This window comes from Amyelois transitella, chromosome 14 (genome assembly GCF_032362555.1).
Source record: "Amyelois transitella isolate CPQ chromosome 14, ilAmyTran1.1, whole genome shotgun sequence".
NCBI lineage: Eukaryota > Metazoa > Arthropoda > Insecta > Lepidoptera > Pyralidae > Amyelois > Amyelois transitella.
The window spans coordinates 9,998,668-10,020,000 of NC_083517.1; the positions used below are offsets into that span (position 1 = coordinate 9,998,668).

The 21,333-nt window shown below is 37.6% G+C and overlaps 2 protein-coding genes across 8 annotated transcripts in view; one reads left to right on the plus strand and one right to left on the minus strand.

The window, feature by feature from the left end:
• LOC106132288 (muscle-specific protein 300 kDa) overlaps nt 1–14,985 on the plus strand; it is a 164,827-nt gene extending 149,842 nt beyond the window's left edge. For 6 of the 7 annotated variants that reach the window (XM_060947706.1, XM_060947704.1, XM_060947705.1 and 3 more), the window contains 11 exons: nt 3,448–3,672; nt 4,647–6,959; nt 7,056–7,238; nt 7,533–7,912; nt 8,754–8,792; nt 9,642–9,804; nt 10,318–10,549; nt 10,989–11,214; nt 11,547–11,685; nt 12,617–12,678; nt 14,203–14,985. In XM_060947706.1, the coding sequence (XP_060803689.1) occupies nt 3,448–3,672; nt 4,647–6,959; nt 7,056–7,238; nt 7,533–7,912; nt 8,754–8,792; nt 9,642–9,804; nt 10,318–10,549; nt 10,989–11,214; nt 11,547–11,685; nt 12,617–12,678; nt 14,203–14,425 (4,185 nt within the window). In that variant the 3' untranslated portion in view covers nt 14,426–14,985. The remainder of the gene's footprint in view (nt 1–3,447; nt 3,673–4,646; nt 6,960–7,055; nt 7,239–7,532; nt 7,913–8,753; nt 8,793–9,641; nt 9,805–10,317; nt 10,550–10,988; nt 11,215–11,546; nt 11,686–12,616; nt 12,679–14,202) is intronic. The other variant, XM_060947707.1, reaches the window with a different exon arrangement.
• LOC106132251 (photoreceptor outer segment membrane glycoprotein 2) overlaps nt 14,816–21,333 on the minus strand; it is a 12,375-nt gene continuing 5,857 nt past the window's right edge. Inside the window, exons 7-9 of the mRNA XM_013331611.2 lie at nt 20,529–20,651; nt 16,732–16,862; nt 14,816–15,091 (exon numbers count right to left, since the gene is read on the minus strand). Coding sequence (XP_013187065.2) covers nt 16,740–16,862; nt 20,529–20,651 — 246 coding nt within the window. The 3' untranslated portion in view covers nt 14,816–15,091; nt 16,732–16,739. The remainder of the gene's footprint in view (nt 15,092–16,731; nt 16,863–20,528; nt 20,652–21,333) is intronic.

Sequence of the window (21,333 nt, forward strand, 5' to 3'; positions counted from 1 at the left end):
CAAAAAAATTTGTTGATAAAATTTTTCTATGTTGGTAAATAAGAACATTTTACTATGAGATAAAAGTATGTACTTATGTACCTACAACACGATAGTACAGTTTCTTATACATATATCACATAATAACATATCTACCTACTAAATGTCCCGGCAAACGTTGTTTTACCATATAAATATTAAAAAAAAAAATGTTTAACACTAAGGGGTATGAAAAATATCTCACAAAATTTCATGAGAATCGGTCAAGCCGTTTCCGAGGAGTACGGGAACGAAAATTGTGACACGAGATTTTTTTATATAAGATGATCGCATGTAAAATAAAAAAAGAAACTAGTTGGTTAGCGGGATGCAGTCCTAATAAAAATAACTCGCACTATGCGAATGACTGACAACCTTCAGCCAAAATAACAAGGGTTGCGACAAATGGAAAAATGTACCTCGTCTCTGCCTACCCCTCAGGGAAACAGGCGTGTTGTATGTAATGGAACAATACGTACAATCTCACTCGGCATCTCACCGTCTCCACGAATAGCATGCTCTATTTGACGCACACGAATCTATTTGAAATGTGTATGTAGCTAGCATTCTGCATAAATTGTTCTGAAATTGTTCTCTTGTAAACTTGGCCTTCGGTGACTATTTATTATATATTAGCTATCGTGTAGTCGAAATTTTCCTTCAACATTACTCGTACATATTAAAAAGTAAAGTGCTCCCTATTTTGGTTGTATGCGCTAATCTAAGAAAGTTGTGGATGGATTTTGTTTCTGTTTGAAATGTTGGATAGATGGTTTTTTGAGAACAGTTTGGTATTTCAGTCTGTCTAAAGTAAACCACCGTTATAAGGGATAAACACGTGATTATTTGTATGTACCTTTGAATGTTATTACGTATTAATGTTTGTATCTATTATTATTACGTATGCATTTCGTTAGTTAGTTAGTTACTAGTACTTTAGTAGCATGTAGGCTGCCATATAAAAAAAGGAAAAATATAAGTACATTTATTGCATGCCCTGAGACCATCACGTTTTCCTGTTTATGATTGTTGCTTGCAGTACCTATTTTTTTATTTCTATGAGCGAAAAGAATATTCTTAAAATTTCATGATTTTTATGCAATGAATAAACTGCAAAGCTCATCCGAATTGTATTTTTGTTTTACGTAGGTAATTCATTTTTTATTTTCTATGCCAAGACGCCTTTACTACGTACTACGTACTACTTACTACTCCTTAACTACGTAGGTATTATATTTTATATATAAAACAAAGAATACTAAATAAAGGTTGTAATACCGATTGTTACTAACTATTTAACTATCTAAGATTTAAGTATTTTAAGATTTTGCGTATCATACTTACTTACTTAATTTTAGTTAAATAAACATTGGAATTACTTTATAAAAACCTAAAAATAATAAACTTTTAAATATAAAGAAGACCTAGACGAACGTGCTCGATCATATTTAAGACGTCCTGGCAAAGGGTCAGGTCAAGAGTACCCGAAACCGCCGAGCTTGTAAGGAAGTATGCAGAGATCGTGGCAAGTGGAAAGATGTAGTCTCTGCCTACTCCTCCGGGAAAATAACGTGATGAGAATATGTTTATTGTATAATCTTATTATATATAAAAAACAAGATTTCAACATATCGCGCTTTCACACTCCTCTTGTTGTAGTGTGTAGTGAATGTGCGAAATTTACATTTCGAAGAATTTATTTTTCGAAGTACTTAACCGAAATGTAAATACGAAAATTATAAACATTTATTTTCTTAAGTTAAATTTCGGTATATTCAGAAAGAGAACAAACATACATACACACAATTGTTTTCTTTTTTAATCCGATATTTATTCAACGCGGCTTCCGTGATATTGCAACTCTTGATTACATATTTATATGTTGTTTAACATATATAACATTAACATTGGTCGGCTCGTTCGAGGATAATTTTGCAGTCCAAGGTTAATTACTTGATGTTTGAAATTGGTATAACGCCCCATGAGTAGTTAAACGAAATATTTTAACTAAATATTAGGTAGATAAATTACGTGCGTAATAAAGAGCATCGGTGGTCGAATGGGTAAGGTGCCCGGTTAAAATGCGTGTGGCGCAAAAAGGCACAGGTTCGAATCCCACTCAGGCCATGTACCAATGACTATTTTGGAAGTTATGTACATTAGTTTGAATACTAACCGATGCTCTTACGGTGAGGTAACCTGCACATTCGGGCAACTCGATGTGTAACCATGATTGATCCAAATACAGGTTGGTTTCCCCTGTAAAGGTTGCGGAGGTCAGACGGGAGTCGCTTCGTGTAAAAACCTGACTCACCCAATCCAGGATCCATGGTCAAAGGCATACTCCGAGCTTCTCACCAGAGTGGAGAGAATGCAACTGGGACTAACGACAGGAGGGAGAAGTTAAATGCGTAATAACTCAGAATTATAATACGTGACCATTAATCCAACCAACTCCCTAGAAGTAAGTTTATGTGCCCCTCACTGTACCTTAAGTTAAAGACAGCTTGGAGACATGATGCAATGAATAGTAAACAAGGTTGAATGATAAGTGAGATGTCAGATTACACCAAATCGAGGGCGGATGAGTTACGATAGGTAACGCAGTCTACGCTGTGAAGTAATTCAAAAATATTTATATATTTTTATTACAAATCATAATTCCGAATAGTTTTGAATTAGTTAAAAAAAATCGGATAGCAATATCACACTACAGAGCAAAAAAAGCGGCTCGAAAATAAGTTCACCGTCATCTTAATACGCACGTATAGATAATAATAGTATCTAAGATAAAAGTAGATATATCTATTCATAAAAAAATTTAATACATAGATCAATTTCACGCAGAGTCTTAAAAAAAATATTTTTATATAACGACAAAAATTCCATAAATGAATGAAAAGTATGACAGACAACTTGTCTCGGTAGAATGTCTTTAAAATTATTACTGTTGTTACTTTTATAAGGTTGTTACCTTTTGTGGGTTCTCTTTTCTTACACGTTATAAGACAGTCTGAGGTCAAAGAGCATGCTGCTTACGTTTTGACGGTTAACATTATTAGAATTAACGTGTATTTTTAAACTTCTCAAGCATTATGTAACTGAATGAATAATGAATAATAATCATACATACATACATATGGTCACGTCTATATAGACGAAAAACTACCCTTGCGGGGTAGACAGAGCCAACAGTCTTGAAAAGACTGAATGGCCACGTTCAGCTATTTGGCTTAATGATAGAATTGAGATTCAAATAGTGACAGGTTGCTAGCCCATAGCCTAAAATAGAATGCCAAGTTTGTAAGCCTATCCCTTAGTCGCCTTTTACGACATCCATGGGAAGGAGATGGAGTGGTCCTATTCTTTTTGGTATTGGTGCCGGGAACCACACGGCATACCTAATAATCATATTTTTGTTATTCACAGGCATGCCTGGAACAAGAGTCCAGGGTGGCGGAACTCCGTTCCCTGGCCGCCAGAGTGGCTGACGAGACCGGGTCCAGGGCTTTACAAGCTGATGCCGATGCCTTAGCCAGGCGCCTGCAATTGGTCGCTGGAGCTGTGCAAGTCCTGGCCGACTTGGGTGAAGCGAGACAGCTGGCTAGGGCGAAAGCCTTGCATGCTAAGGAGAAACTGTGTGATATGAGACAGGTGAGAGACGGTTATTAGAAATATATAGGCTTTGAGGACATTGTTAAGAGATGTTTCTCAGTTCTGAAACGGAATGATGTAATGACACAACTGGAAATAAAGGTGGTGATAGAATAGTCTTGTATAGTCATAGTTTCGAGATTGTAGTAACTAAGTGTTTGTGGGAACATTTTTCAATTTTTACGATTTTAAAATAATAAACAGTATATTAAGTCTGATTTTGTCAAAAAATACTGAACTGCTTATTGTTATTAAGATGCGAGGTAAATTTACAATTAAATGGAACAAACACAATTAATTAAACATCTCAAAAAATCGAACGAACACGATATTAAATCTCAAAATTATATATCGTTTAGAGAGCGGATACGTCAATAAATCTCACGGCCAATTTCTCACGGAGTCCATTCATGTTTTGCGATAACTGTAAATTAAACAAACAAAGGACTGTTATGATATGACACACAGAGCCATCGATAAAGTCAGCAGGACTTGCATGTTGAATGTTGCATTATCTATGAGGTTAACGGTCGTGCAATTTATTGATTGTCCCGCATTCAGACTCTTGGGACACGACACCGTTTTATAAGCTGCATCTAGTGAATAATTAAGATCTGTTTATATGTAATTAAATTATGTATTATGTAATAATGTATGAAATTATAGGTTAGGAATTTATAACGAAAAAGATAGTATGGTACGAGTATATTTATCGGGAGGAATTAACACAATTCCTTCTTTAAGGATAGCTATGTAATTTTTTTTCTTGACAGAAGATTCTAAGATTTCTGATAGTAAGTATATACGTTATAGAAATATAGTACATATGTTTATTATACATTATTATTATCACCCACAAAAAAGTTTACCCAATTGTAGACTGTTAGCATTAAGTTCGCCTATTGTACTTTACACATTGTAATTGTTACATTAAACAATAAATAAATAAAATTAATTATAATATTTTGCTTCAGGATCTGGCACCTTTACACGAAGATGGTGAAATTGTCGAAGATAAACTAATAGCCCTGCGTGATAACTTGATTGCACTTGGCAAAAGCGAAGCAGATATCGCACCTGGAAAAGCAGAATTGCCAGAGATTGATCGTGATATATCTGATGAACACTCTATTGTTAGAATACTAGAACTATGGCAAGCTATGTTCAGGGACACGTTCTTACATTACCACCGCCTGTCTACTGCTCTAGTAAGATCCGGCGATGCAACAACAGCTCTCAAACTATGGCACGAATATCTTCTAGATCTGCAATCATTCCTATCGGGCTCAGTGCCGGCTGATTACGAAAATCTCACTGAACATCGCCGGTTGTGTAGGGTACACAGAAATCTTCTCACATCACAACGATCTGTACTTATGACCGAAAACAGGGATTTAAGGAATAGAGAACTATCAGACAGATTTGATATGATGACTAACCTCCACAACGAAACCCTTGCACGTATTGTTGAAAGACATGACGAAGTTTGTACACGTATTGCCGCTTGGGATGATTATAGAGAAATAAATACAGAACTACTACGCTGGCTCAAAGAAATGGAACGTGAAAAGGAAAAGCTACAACTGAGATACGTTCATATGAAGACTATACATAAAATACTGTCCAAAATACAGAATCTCTCAGACAAAGTACCTGAAGGAAGAAAGCAATCGGAAAAACTTTTGACAAATCTCAAGAAAGTGCTCGAATTTACAGAAGAAACGTACGGTGCATCGGTTAGGATTGAGTATGCTGGGGCTGTGAAAAGAGTAGACAATCTTCAAGCTAGCCTTGACACATGGCGAGACTTCTTAAATAGAATATTGGCTCTCATTAGTGAATACGAAACTCTTACAAATGATCTTCATAAACTATTCTCTAAGACGCAGGATGACATCAACTCGTATTCCGATGAAGAACGCCTATCCAGACCTCAGCTTAAGAAAGCCATAGACAAATACACCGACCTGAGAAAGAAAATAGAAAAGACAGAAACTCAAATAGAAGCTTTAAGTGTTATTCAAGAACAATTGAAAGAATGTTTAAGTCCTCAAGATATAAGAATAGTCAACCAAAGAATATGGCAACTACGGCAACAGAGAGCGGATTTAGAGCATCAGTTGTCAATTATCATCCACCGCTTACAGGAACGCCTTGAAGTTTACTCAATATTCGATTCACGATTGACACGGTTTGCTGAATGGTTGAAAAATCTTGAATCGCGACTTGAAGTTTCTAGCCAAAATGGTGATGTCGGAGCACTTGACCCACAAGACCTGATCAGAAGGATCAACTCCGAAGTTCAAGCAGAAACTTCACTTAAAGAACGAGAATTTGAATGGCTTGTTGAAACCGGCACCTTCCTTGTCGAACTTTCAAAGAAAGATGAAAAATCTTACAGTAAGAATATTTCCAAACAAATAAAAGATGTACAGGAACGCTGGCAGAAACTACAAGAGACAGGAAGAAGCAGAATTGCTAAGATCACGGAATTGCTTGAAACTATATCACAATTAGAAGAAAGACTAACAGAAATAAGATTAAAATTACATACAATTGAATCAAAGTTATCTACAACTGTAACAATAGAATATTTAACATCAAAAGCTGTTGATGAGAAATTTAAAGAGCGGGACGACATTCAAAAGAATATAGAGAATGAGAGTGGTGAAGTAGGAGAAACGCTTAATTATTGCCAATTGATATTTAATGATCCTGACGTTCTAAAAGGAAACTTTGATTTAAGAAATTTAAAAACTGGTGTTGACATTGTTGAAAAGAAATGGAAGAATATTTGCGATATGTCCGAACATCGCAAGAACGCTCTTAAAGAAATACGCAAGTCCGCCGAATTGGGCAACTCTCTGCTGCCTAAAGTGGAAAAGAAATTAGACGCAATCGAAAAACGGGTTGAAAAGATTGAAACACGCAAACAACGTGGTGAAACTGAAGACGAGAGCGTTACTAAATCTATTCTCAAAGACTTGGATGTCTTGGAAAATGATATCAAGAAATTAGAAGACGCCTATAGTCGTGTAGCTTCTACGCGAGGAATTGAGCTTCGCGGTGCTGGAGCAGATGACGCGGCGAGGTTAAGAGCTGCAGTTCGTCGCTGGCAGCAACTACGAGTTCGTGTCGATGCCGCAGGGGCTGATACCCATAGACAATTTGTAGCTGCCCATGGAAAGGCGGTCGTTGCATTGGCTGAAGCCGACGTACGGCTAACACGAGCTCTGCATCTTTCACCAACACCGCAAGACAAATCTGCTACTCTCCAAGAATTAGAAGTAAGTATATATATATATAGTGATATAGTAAAAGGTGCACAATTAGAGCGATAATCATGCAGAATTATTTACAACCGTATTATTTTTATTCTTTAGGGCGTAGAACAAGAACTGCGCGAGTGTGAGGCCCTTGTCGAGGACGCTGATCGTCTGTCACTAGCTGTGTCCACAGTATCAGGTGTACCAGATATGGTCGCCGAATACCACGCTCTGTATGCTGATGTGAAAACACGCCTCGACTTGGCCAGAGCTGAAGTTCTTGGGGACGTTGCTGTACAGGTAAAAATTGTTAAAGAAACTGCAATATTTACATACATACCTACATATATTCACGTCTGTATCCCTCGCGTGGTAGACAAAGCCAATAATCTTGTAAAGTCTGATTGGCTACGTTCAGCTGTTTGGTTTAATAATAGAATTTAGATTCAAATATTGACAAGCCCATCGCCTAAAAGATGAATCCCAAGTTTATAATAAGCCTACGCCTTAGTCCCCTTTCAATGCAATATTAAATACTCAGAATTTAAGCTGGTAGAATTTATTCAATTAAACATATTCTCGAACTTTTGACAGGTGGATACACTGACGTGGGAAACCGATATTGGCCTCCAAGTAGACACATTAACATCTAAAGAAACGTACAGAACAGAACTAGCATCCGCTGTTAGTGAAGCGTCAGACGCATTGGAAGCATTAAGGACTGCTTTACTACAACAACCAAAAGACAACGCCAGTGGTGATGAACTAGCGACAGCGGCGAAGGAAATCGCTAAGGCTGGAGCTAAACCTGCACAGACCTTGGAGCTAGCCAAACATTTGTCTGAGCTACTATTAACAGAATGTGACGCGACGGAAGACGAAGCCATGATGAAAGATGTCGAGTCACTATCTATGAGATACGAAGATCTGTTAGCTCAGGCCAAGAAACGGGAATTACAGATAAATAATTTGAGGTGAGTTTTGTGTGCAGACAAATCGATGGCGCTGTTACTGTTCGGGCCAATTGAGGTTTTTTTATTTGGAGTCAATGAAATACCTAAACATATTTTGAGTGATTTTGTTGTTGTTCTTTATATTGGCCCGAATAGGATTTATGTTTAACTGTAGCACTAGAGCACTGAATTGCATTTTATTGGTGACGGGGCTTGTGAAAATTGACAACAATTGGAACAGTGTATAGGTGATATCATCACCTCAAAGTATTTTAAGCACGACTTCTGTTTTGATGTATGTTACTTGGACTTTTTCAAAATTTTAAATACAATCCTTTTTTCAAAATTAAAAAAAAAAATTTTTTTTTAAATGTCTTGACCTTACTTAAAAAAATATGAAAGTTTCGGAATACAGATTATCTCTACCTTTTTGACACGCTCATATTCACAAACAATTTCTTAATGCATTAATATTTATTATCTGAACTTATTCTTTTTCAATTTACACATTTCACGTGCGAGCACAGACTATCGGAATGCAATATGTATAAAAAAAAAACAAATTAAAAATTAAAATATTGTTATCCGGCCTAAAATTAATTGAACAGATAAAATCTATCTTAGATTTTGAACTTACTAAAGTGATACAAATTGGCCATAAATTACAAAATAAACTTTATCATTGCACAACATGTCAAGCACCGCGCACGTTCATAACTATGGCAACACATGATGCATACACGAGCAGTCTGTGCTTTTTGTATATTTCTTCAATAGTTGTTTGTGAATATCAGTCTATTGGAGTGTTTAACGGCTTCCTAACCTGGCATGCTCTAAACACTTGCGTTTTCTGGTCCTATAGGTTGCCCCACTCGGCATCATACGCGCTCACGTGCGAACAGTGAGTATCCGCTTACCTAATTATTATTCGACAGTTTTTTCGCTATTGAATTGATTAATTATGTAATAGTCAAGTAGATTAAAGTAGTTCTAACTTTATATTTTATTAGAAAAAAAACAAAAAAAAATATTTTAAAAATAGCTGATTACTCTGTTGATAATTACACTGTGTTAATATGTTTTTGTTTACATAGTATTTTTGTTATATTTATTTATAATTATTTATTAATCTGTAGCGGAAAAATTGTTTTATGCACGATAGTTCAGTTAATTTGATGTAGTTAGTGCACATTGACTAAATATCAACATGTACCTATGTAAATGCACTTACTTTTTAATATATGCCGCATCGCATTAGCATAATATTTGAGCTTAATATTACTCCCAAATGATGAAACTTCAATATAGATAATTAATTTATTACACATTATAGTCATGATATACTTCACATCAATATAATCATCACTATGAAAATTTTAATGGCACATCATAGTTTTTTTAATTCCAATTAGTAATCAGTATTTGTTATAATATCTTCTCAGCTTGTCATTACAACATACTTCAAATCACACAAAAAAGCATTTAAGCGAAGTAAGAAGTATCACGAAGCTAGAATTATTCAGTTGCCAATCACATCACCATTACTCGGAAGAAGCTTATCCACTGCATTCCACATATACAATTAACGAAAGACAATACCTTGTAATTACCTTAATCAATATTACAGTAGTTTAACTCCACTTTGAAGTGACAATTCAAAATTTTGTTTACCCTATAAATACATCACAGCTTACCCCCAACACAGTAAACTAACACACCTTCTAAATTTACTATCGTCCCGATCTCATAGTGACGCCGGCCGCCTGACATGCCCGTTGTGCTCAGAGCGCAACTGGAAGCAACTTGACAACGATTTGTGGAGGCTGGAACAGTGGCTGCAGTTCGCCGAGGCCACCCAAGCGGCTAGAACCGACCCTCCTGAAGAATACGACGCTTTAGAAGATGCTATACAGGTGCGTCTAAGTTTTCGAATTATCATTCTCATCTGAAAGTAATAGAATGCTTGAAATGCTCGTTGTGCTTGGAGCGCGATTGAAAGCAGTTAGATAATGATCTTTGGAGGTTGGAGCGGTGGTTACAGTTGCTGAGACCACCAATATCAAATATTAAATGCTGCCTTTTAAAAAAGCTTATTATTAGAATAATTTTTAGTTAAGAGTCGTTAGTTTATATTATTTATTTGTTTATCCTCTTGGATGTCACGGGTCTATACACCCCGGATTTTTGAAAGGCGTGGGGATATAAATCCAACACGATGAGGCCCTTTGGAGACGTTGATGTTATGTTGCTCTCCTGCCAAAACCTGTTATCAATAGGCGATATGTCCATGAACAGGTCTCGGCATGAGGTGGAGCTATTGCAAAATTAAGAAAAGAATAATGGGTTATTTAGATTATTATACTATTTCTTCTTCAAATGTCTTCCCATCCTAAAGTCTGTTGAAAATCTTGAATCACTCCCTACAGGACCACCGCGAATTCCTCCTCGACCTGGACTCGCACAAGTCAATCGTGGTCTCGCTGAACGTGGTGGGCACCCACGTGGCGCAGCACGCCGAGTCAGTAACCAGGGCGGACAAGGTTCGAGCCCGCCTCGCCGCCGCCAACGCGCGCTGGGACGCCGCCTGCGACCATGCTGGTGTTTGGCAGAAGAGACTGCAGAGGGCGCTGGTGCATAATCAGCAGTTCCATGATATTGGTGAGGATTTTTCGGCAGATTTTATTTGAGCATTATGCTAATGCTAGTATTAGAGATATTAGATTTGAATTATTTTTTTAATGAGGACTTATACAAATTCGTACTCAATATTCTTTGAGTTGGCCACATGTTCACTTTATGTGCCTTGAAATCATACCCTAGTGATTAGGGTAACATCACAAAATTTGGCATTGTCTCGCAAATATATTTAAGTTAGAAAAGAAGTACAAACAACTACTTAATATTATAAATCTATCATAGATTATTTGTGTTGGTTTAGGATAGAAAGTTAATTTTTGAACCTTGAACCTTTAAGAATATTAAATTTGATACAAAAAATTGATAAAACGTGCACAAAATTATCAAAACTATCTGTTAATTTCAACCGTACTTTGCACTTCATAATCACCATTTTAATTCTCACGTCGCTATTTCACAGTGGTCGAGCTGGTCGGGCGATTGGCCTCGGCCGAGCGCGGCGTGCGATCTCGGGAACCGCTGCGCCTCTCGCGGCCGGCGGAGGAACTACAACGCGACTTCCGCCGGTTCAGCGAACTCAGGGACGAACTCACCCGAGCTGAACCCCGAGTGCTGGCATTACATGAATCCGCGCAACTATTGAGAGCTGGCGATGCGCCGGCTAACGCTGATGATATCTGCCGAAGGTATGTACATTTTTCTGGATTGATATATGTAAATAAATTGTTTCTTGCGTTCAAAATGAATTGGAGTTTATTTAGACCAAACTCCATTGGTTTTGTTTGTAATATCTTTATTGCACAGTAACAAGAAATAGTACCTTCATATCTATGAATAGTTTTATATCTATAAAACATATAAATCACTTGCAATGGCGGACTTATCCCATGATATTTTCGCCCAAATAAGCTCTTCACTGTAACTTGGATCTTGAAGCTAATTTTTTGCTGCCGCGATCCTATTCTTTAATTTCGCCTTACACACTCGTCCAATACAAATGAACGGCAATAAATAACAGACTGGGCGAGCTCCGGCTGCGCCTGCAGTCGCTGCGCAAGCTGTCGGGCGTGTACGCGCTGAAGCTGGGCGCCGCGCTCGCGCGACAGCCCGCGCGCGCCTCCGCGCTCGCCGCCATCGCCTCCGCGGCCGCGCCACAGGTATTCTAAATTTGAATTTTTTTGAATTGATTTCCTTTTTTTTTCGAAATTGATTCTAGGTAATGTATGTGATCAATACCGTGTAATTTACATTCCAAATTTAAATATTTCATGTTTTTTTTGTTTATAAACTAACGTGGTAAAAACGCTCGGTTTATGTAAACTTCAGAAAGAAGAACCTTCAGTTACCTTGAGTTTTTCCGTGTACCTACCTCAGAATCATACACTATTGTGTAATTAGAAAACAATAACTAAGGCCATACTTTCATTCATATATTTTTCTTGTTGAATTGATGATTTTATAGTATTAAGCAATGTAATAAAGACATGAATAATTATTAATTTATGTTTTTAAGAGTCAAAATATAATTGAAGCAGTTTATAAAAACAGTTGTTATTAAGTTGCAGTAGATCCCCACTGCTTCCCCGACACAGAGCACTTTCAAACAGAGTCGTCACCGAGCAAGCTTATTTTATTTATTTAGTCAGACATACATAGAAGTAGGTTACGATCCCACTAATTATTAAAATTTCTGAATAAGATAAATTAAAATGTTGGAAGGTCAATTTGTTATAAGTAACGCGATATAAACACTCATTTAAATAACAGCTTCATAAACAGACTATTTTATCACTTATGCAATTTTTATAGTAGGTTATTATTCCTAAAATGTGATAAAACTGATCCACATCAGTTTGGTCCAAAGGTTGGACTGGCAGAGAATGCCATGTGGCATTAAGTCCACCCATTACACATTTTACGTGCATAAAGTTAAAAAAAAAAACATCAGTCAATGTCATCAAATGAGGCAATAATTAAATTTAATTTTAAAATGTTAATCAGTGTTTATATTGCGTCACACCTACCCCCATAATACCACATTAGTAGTCGCTTCGCACCGTATTTTGACGTATTCTTGTCCGCCCCTAGCTCATGGAAGACGAGGAAGAACAGATCTCCACCTCCAACCTGCCGCCCCTCGACGAGAATGAGTAAGTTAATGTCAAAAGTGAAATGTCAGTCGGCCATTTTGTGTTGCCATCTCTATCTATACTAATATTATAAAGCTGAAGAGTTTGTTTGTTTGTTTGAACGCGCTGATCTCAGGAACTACTGGTTCGAATTGTTTTTTTTTTGTTAATTAGACGATTTATCGAGGAAGGCTTTAGACTATACAACATCACGCTGCAACTATAAAGTAGTGAAGAAATAATTGAAAATGTTAAAAAAAGGGGAAAATTATTTATCCTTGAGGGCTTCAATGATGCCCAAAATAACTATTTCACGCGGACAAGTCGCGGGCACAGCTCGTTTTGTATATAAATCCAATGTAGGCCGAAAAGTGTCTACTTAATTGTAAAAAGAGTTAATGACAATTGAAATAGGAATTGATGTGAATCATAACATTTGCTTTGAAAACATACATAATAACCCTTTAGGGAGAAGTCAGAGCCAACAGTCTTGAAAAGATGGCTGATAGGCCACGTTCAGCTGTTTGGGTTAATGATAGAATTGAGATTCAAATAGTGACAGGTTACTAGCCCATCGCCTAAAAGAAGAATCCCTAATCCATGTGAAAGAGATGGATTTGTCCTATTCTATTTTCTTTTGGTGCCAAGAACCAAACCGCTCATGATAAATTAAATATAATAAAAAATATAGAATTTTTTGACAATCAGTAAGACAAAGATGGCAATACAAAGTGTCGTTTCATTAATCATTTATGTTCTGAATACAATTTAAAAGATCACGCGTAGCAAACGTATTTGAGTATTCATCACAAATGTAGACCAATTCACACAAATTAAATTATAATATTTACACATAAGATATAAAATCTAATGTTAATATTACTAATGGGTGGGCAACCGATCCTGCACACCTTGGTATCAATATTTATTGACTATATATTCAAGAGGAAGTCTTACCATATACGTCCTATGCCTCATTGGTTTTTTTACATAATAAAATTTAATATCTATATTTCTTGTGTCAGTTGGTTTATGTCATCAATATACTAGAATTAGTCGCCTAATACCTCTTCATTTGCATAACATTACTTTGATGCTTATTTCTAACACTTATTTCTGCGTCGTGTTTAATTTTTCGTTTAATTATTCTGATGAATGTTTAAAAAAAATCTTTTAACTGGAATGTTTCTGTCTGTTCTCATCTTTCATATTCTTCTTTCCTAATTACGAGTAAGATTAGATACATGTCTTTGATTTTTTGTTAAAGAGATCCAGTTTATTGTCAGACGTAAGATAACTTTTCCTGAATTTATCAGACACCAGATGGAAAAAATGGTATATTTCCATTTTTTTTTGTGTACACTGTGTACATTGCACGTGATAAACGAAACGCGCATAGAGTAAAAATGGGTCATAGACACTTTTATTTCCTAAGTCACTTTTTTTTTCTTCTAACAAAATGACAAGAACACTTCAAAGACATGTATTACATTATATCATCCGATAAAAAAAAAATAATCATCAACGCAACAACTTTATCCACAGCGTGGTTTTAACTGAAGAGACCGAAGACCAACAACTGAACAGACTCCAAAGGGGTCTCCGCTTCGTGTGCCGAGTGGCCAGGGCGTCGATACCATTCCAGGCCTTGCTGCTGCTGCTGCTGGGAGCCGCAGCCCTGGCCCCACACGCACACTCTGACTGCCGTTCCCCCGGACTGGCCCTGGAGCCTGTCCTGAGATACCCTGAAGGTCCCCCGCCGCTCTGATTGAAAAAGCGAAAGTGAACGATCAAAAGCTGTATACGTCAACATTCCCTCTATGTTGACTGGCAGTATAAAAAAAAAAAACAAAAAAAAAAACAAATATGGCCGCTTTTGATCAGCGCAAAGCGCTCTCGCCACTGCTTTTTAGCGAAAACGCGGTGACCGAGCGCGCCAAAATGTGACATTCCAAGTAATGGTGCTTTGAACACACCGCGCCCGCCGCCGTTTTGTATATATTTATATTATAACTATATATAACCGTGAAGTTTTGTATATTTGTTACTTTGATTATTTAAATGATAAAAGACATGCTTGTGAACGCGACGGCGGGCGCGTTGTATGCGCCGAAAACCGATCGAATATAAAAAAAAAAATGTTTATTTATTTTATTTATTTTTTATTTATATATATATATTAAAATGAAATAATCCGTGTATCTTAAACGCCGCACAAAATGAGAGACGGCTTTCGAATTGCATAAATGCATTGTTACTTAACTGTTAGTAAGTAAGGACTGTTTATAATGAAGTCAAATAAAGCCTTTGTTTGCATTGATTATATAATTTGTTTTATTTATGTGCTATATATATCTAAATACTTTAAACAATAATATACACATTGTATATACAAGTAATGTGGCCTCCTTTGTGGAGTATTATTACACCTCACCTGAAACCAAAGATTTTAGTTATTTTTAAGTTATTCACTGTCATGTCACTGTTTCAATCTCAATTCATTATAAAGCCATACAGCTTCACGCGGTCTCTCGGTCTTTTTGTCTGTCTACCCCGCAAGGGATATAAACGTGACATTTTATGTACCTATGTATGTACTCTTCCAAATGTTTTCCTCCTGCATCCTCATTGGGGGCACGCCCATGACGTGATCCAAAAAGTAACGTAATTATAAGCAGAGACTTCCACGTCGCCTCTGAAACCCTAACGATTACATTTGCCTATTTCTCGACTCAGATTTCCAATTTCTCACAATCGTTAAATTTTTTATACATTTATTACATTCTTATTTATAAAACCCGGTGACAGGTAGCAGCGACGGGCAGAATCATCTACATCTGATAGAATTGAGATTCAAATAGTGACAGGTTGCTAGCCCATCGCCTACAAAAAGAATCCCAAGCTTATAAGGCTATCCCTCAGTCGCCTTTTTCGACATCCATGGGAAAGAGATGGAGTGGTCCAAATCTTTTTTCTAATGGTGCCGGAAACCACACTGCACTTGTTCAACCAAGCGAATTGATTTAAAACTGATCAAACAAAAGTCGGAAAGCGGATCCCGGGTCCCAAAGTATTGTTTTAGATTATATACATAGGTACTAAAATTATAAATACTTGTTAAATATAAATATCTGAGTCAAGAGAGGGCAGAATATCTGGTGGCAGCGGCGGGATTCGTCTGCGTCTTCTCGTCAACGCGATTGCAAATGTGGCAGCTGCTCCATTGCAATGTGGCGATTCCAACAATTCTTGCTATATTTTATTTACTAGCTGTGCCCGCGACTTCGTCCGCGTGGTATAGTTATTTAAGGCATCATTGAAGCCCTCGAGGATAAATAATTTCACCCGTTTTTTTTTTCACATTTTCCATTATTTCGTCTTCGTTTCGTCAGCCTTCCTCGATAAATGGTCAATTCAACACAAAATGAATTTTTCAATTCGGACCAGTAGTTCCTGAGATAAGCGCGTTCAAACAAACAAACTCTTCAGCTTTATAATATTAGTATAGATACCTATACTAATTAAAACTACCTGTTCAATATAAACACCTGAGTCAAGACAGCCCAGGATATCTGGTGGCAGCGGTGGCAGGCGGGAAGCTTCTGCGTCTTCTCCACGCGATCGCACATGAGACAGCTGCTCCGTGGCAATTCCAACAATTCTTACTACATTTTATTATACCTATACTAATTTAAACTACCTGTTTAATATAAACACCTGAGTCAAGAGTTCAAGACAGTCCAGGATAGCTGGTGGCAGCGGCGGGATTCGTCTGCGTCTTCTCGTTAACGCGATCGCACATGAGTGCTGTGTGGTTCCCGGCACCAATATAAAAAAGAATAGGACCACTCCATCTCGTTCCCGTGGATGTCGTAAAAGGTGACAAAGGGATAGGCTTATAAACTTGGGATTCTTCTTTTAGACGATGGGCTAGCAATCTGTCACTATTTGAATCTCAATTCTATCGTCGAGCCAAGAAGCTGAACGTGGCCTGTCAGTCTTTTCAAGACTGTTGGCTCTGTCAAGCCCGCAAGGGATATAGACGCGACTATATGTATGTATAAATATAAATACCTGACAAGTCAAGACAGTCCAGGATAGCTGGTGGCAGCGGCAGGAAGCCGTCGCCTGCGTCTTCTCGTCAACGCGATCGCACATGAACTACTCGCTTGACAATGCGGCGATTCTAATAATGCTGCTGCATTCTGTAAATTGCATTTATGTATATACAAGCTGTACCAGCATGCTTGTTGTTTTGACATATTTTTTTTTTAATTTCTGGTTAAAAAAATGTTAAGGGTGGACAAGCCTTATCACTAAGGGGGTATGAAAAATAGATGTTGGTCCATTCTTAGACCTACTTATTATGCTCAAAAAATTTCATGAGAATCGGTCAAGCCGTTTCGGAGGTGAATGGGAACGAACATTGTGTCACGAGAATTTTATATATTAGATTTTAATGCCCGATTAACCTTTTGATGTCGTAGTAATATTTTTATGTATGTATGTATGTAAATCGATCAAATACTCAGTGTGGAAAAAGAGCATAGTGATGATAAAATGTTGGTTTTTATAATGTACTTACATAGTTGTTGACAAACATTAAATTTTGCAAAAATGGAGTATACGGAAAACCGTATACTACATTTTTACGATTGTCGGTTCAGGAGTGGTTAAGTTTCTGCTTCGACTCTCAGGAAAAAATATGTAATAATAGTTCATATTTCTAAAATCACAACATCTAAGTATACAAACGTGTTTTTCTTATCATTACTGAAATCAAGTTCAGTGGGTTACTATTATCAAGGTTTTTTATTTCGTAAATAAATCGAAGAATATCTGTTACATATTTACTTTGAAGTGTTTGCACCTGATTACATAAATAAAACATCTGCTTTTACGTGATAAATGTATGGTGTCGTTGTAGATACGTATTATATAGAAATCTATTATAATTTTATGACGAAACATTTGAGTAACATCAAATAAAGTAAAATAAAAAAAATATATTATATTATTGTTAGTGAATAATCTTTTAAAATTTTTATACAATTATTAAAAGTATTTACTGGTGATATCCCGAATAAGGGGTATCTTCAATCGCTGGCGGCACAGGGTAAGGGAGCAAACCAGCGCTTTGGAAAGAGTAAAAGTAGAAAATTTGCAAGATATGGATGTAGGTAAGAAGTATATTAATAGACTGAAGGATGAATTTGAAGATTTAGAGGAAATGAGCGATATTGAAGATGGATGGAAGGAATTTAAAGAAAGAATTGTGAAAGTAGCTGTTGAAGTGTGTGGTGTAAGTAGAAGAAGGAAAGGAAAAAATCACAAAAATGCGTGGATGAGTAAAGATGTGCAAGAACTTGTGCGATTAAAGAAGAAAGCATGGCTGGATTTGTTAGCAGCAAAAGCTAACTTAAGAATGCAAGAGGTTATAGATGAAGATGTGAATGAAGCACGTAAGGAATATAAGAAAATGAAAGATTTGGTTAAGAAAGCTGTGATTAGAAAGAAAGAAGAGTATAAAGAGGATTTTGATAAAAGGCTATCAGAAGACTTTCAGTCAAATCTGAAAGTTTTCTGGAAATCCGTAAGGTCAGCCCGAGGAAATACTATAACCAGAGAGCTGACTAGGATCAGATGCCAGGATGGTAGCGTTGTGAAAGGAGAAGAATGTGTACTAAAGATATGGAAGGACTATTTTGAAAGTTTATTTGAAAAAAAGGAAGGAAATAAGAAAGATTTCTGCTATAGCGAAGAAAAAGAGAATGAGATGGAAGGCGAAATTGAAATGTTCGAAATTGTGGAAGCACTTAAGAGTATGAAAGCGGGAAAGGCTGCTGGGTGTGATAGAGTGTCGGTCGAGATGCTTAAAGCAGGAAAAGGCGTAGTAGCTAGTCAGTTGTACTGCCTTTTCAATTTGTGTTGGAGAAGCGGCCGAGTACCAAAAGATTGGTGTAAGGCTGTTATCGTGCCACTTTACAAAGGAAAAGGGTCACAGCTGGACTGCAAAAATTATCGTGGTATAAGCCTGCTTAGCGTCGTCGGCAAATTGTATGCTAAGGTATTGATTAATAGAGTCAGGAATGAAACTGATGACAAAATATGGGATGCTCAAGCGGGATTTCGAAAGGGAATGGGATGTACTGATCAGGTCTTTTCCTTGCGGTGCATAGCCGAAAAGTTTTTGGCCAAGAGTCAAAAAGTCTATTGCACATTCGTAGATCTGGAAAAGGCCTATGACAGAGTTGAGAGGAATGAATTGTGGTCAGCACTTTCTATGCATGGGGTGAGCAGTCTCTTAATACGAGCACTGAAATCCTTATATGAGGATTCGAGTGCTTGTGTCAGGATAAACGGAGCGCACACTGAGTGGTTTAAGATTGAGAAAGGCGTTAGGCAAGGATGTGTTGCGTCACCGTGGCTGTTCAACCTATTTATGGATAGCTGTCTGACAGATTTGAAAGAGTCTAAAAGTGGATTAAGGATGAATGAGTTACTCGTCAAATGTCTGCTCTATGCCGACGATCAGGTTATACTGGCGTCATCAGCGGAGGAGTTACAGGAGATGGTAAACTGTATGCATGAAGCTTTAAAAGAGAAAGGAATGAAAGTGAACGTAAGTAAAACTAAAACACTGGTTTTTGAAATGGAGAAAGAAATGACAGCATGTAATATTTTGATTGGAGGAGAAAAAGTGGAGCAAGTGAAAGAGTTTGTATATCTAGGATCAAAGTTTACATCAGATGGCAAGTATGATAGTGATATTGAAAGGAGAGTGAACGCGGGGAACATGGTGAATGGAGCTTTGCATGCCTTTATGAGCAGTCAGAAACTATCCAAAAAGGCTCGACTGGCTGTGCACAGGGGCGTGTTGGTCCCGACATTAATGTATGGGAGTGAAAGTTGGGTATGGCAAAAGAAGCATGAAAGCAGAATAAATGCAGTGGAAATGAGAGCGTTAAGGAGTATGATGGGTGTGAAATTGAGTGACAGGATAAGGAACAGCGTGATAAGGGAATGTTGTGATGTGAAAGAAGATGTAGTTACAGGAATAGAAAAGGGTATGTTAAGATGGTTCGGTCATGTGGAGAGGATGAATGAAAGCAGGTTGACTAAGAAGATATACAAGGAGAGTGTGGAGGGAAAGGTCGAAGTGGGAAGACCTAGACGAACGTATCTTGATCAAATTAAGGACGTCCTGGTAAAGGGTCAGGTCAAAAGTACCCGAAACCGCCGAGCTTGTATGAAGAGAGTTATGAATGTGGACGAAGCGAAAGAAGTATGCAGAGATCGTGGCAAGTGGAAAGAGGTAGTCTCTGCCTACCCCTCCGGGAAAGAGGCGTGATTTTATGTATGTATGTATGTATTAAAAGTCCGTTCTATTTCTTCTTTACTCTACTCACTGGAAGTAACTACCTATTATTTCAGTCGAGTTAGAACAATATATCCGCAAACTGAAAAATATCCGCTAATTTAAAGCCAAATACATGAGAACACAACTAAGTAATGCGTGTGGGGACAAAAGTTTGAATCCTTCCCCGGCCATAAAAGGTCATATATGGAGTTATTGGTATACCAAGAACTCCTTTCTGAGTTCTAACATTAGTTTGAGTGCTAACCAATGCTCTTACGGTGAAACTGGATGTGTAACCATGATTGATCCAATACGTTCTCATGCGGAGGTCAGATGGAAGTCGCTTCATGTAAAAAGTTGAGTCACCCAATCCAGGATCCATGGTCAAAGTCATACCTCCTCTCCAGAGTGGTAAAGATGCAACCGGGACTAAAGCCAGGAGGAAGAGAAACATGGAAACTGCATAACGATCAGGGAGAGAGAAAAAGAGTAAGATTCATTTCATGCATACCTCAGTGGGTATAGTCCCCCCGGTAGGCAGTATTTCCCCGAGACCCGCTCCGTCGCACGCGCCGCTCAGAACGGCGGACCGCGCGCTCGTGCGCAGGAGTTGAGTCAAAACCACTATTATTATCTGCCGAAAGACATATATTATATATATTTAGAAACCTAAATATTAATGCACCTACATTAGTTTGGTACCCGATGCCCGATGCTCTGACAGTTAGGAAGAACATCGTGAGAAAACCTGCACATTCAGGCAACTGGATGTATAAGCAAGATCCTATACGGGTGTAGGTTCCCTTGCAAACGGTTGCGGAGGTCAGTTCAGAGTCGCTTCGTGTAAAGACCTGACTCACCCAATCCAGGATCCATGGTCAAAGGCGTACCCCGGGCTCCTCTCCAGAGTGGCGATGATGTAACCGGAACTTTAGCCACGAGGAAGAATGTGACGCGCCGTGGTCTCCCCTGCGCCTCTCCCCCTCTACCCGGGAACCCTATATAAACGCTTCTTTAAATCATCTCTCATCCATCTTACCTGCGACGTTTTACCTAAACGTAACAAGAAGAAGATTATCCCATTGAAATACCTAACTAGTTCTACATTCATTAATGTTTTTTTTTGTTTAAACAATGTGCATTCGTCCATGATTTCGATTTAAGAGATCTATATTTGTATATTGACGTCCGATGATGAAAATGCTGCAGTATAGTTTGTTCCGCCTCTTCTTCTACACACGCGCTTTGGAAGCGGTAGTAGTTATAATTAGATTTAACTGATGTGACGTCAATAAGTGACACCTTGTATCCAATTT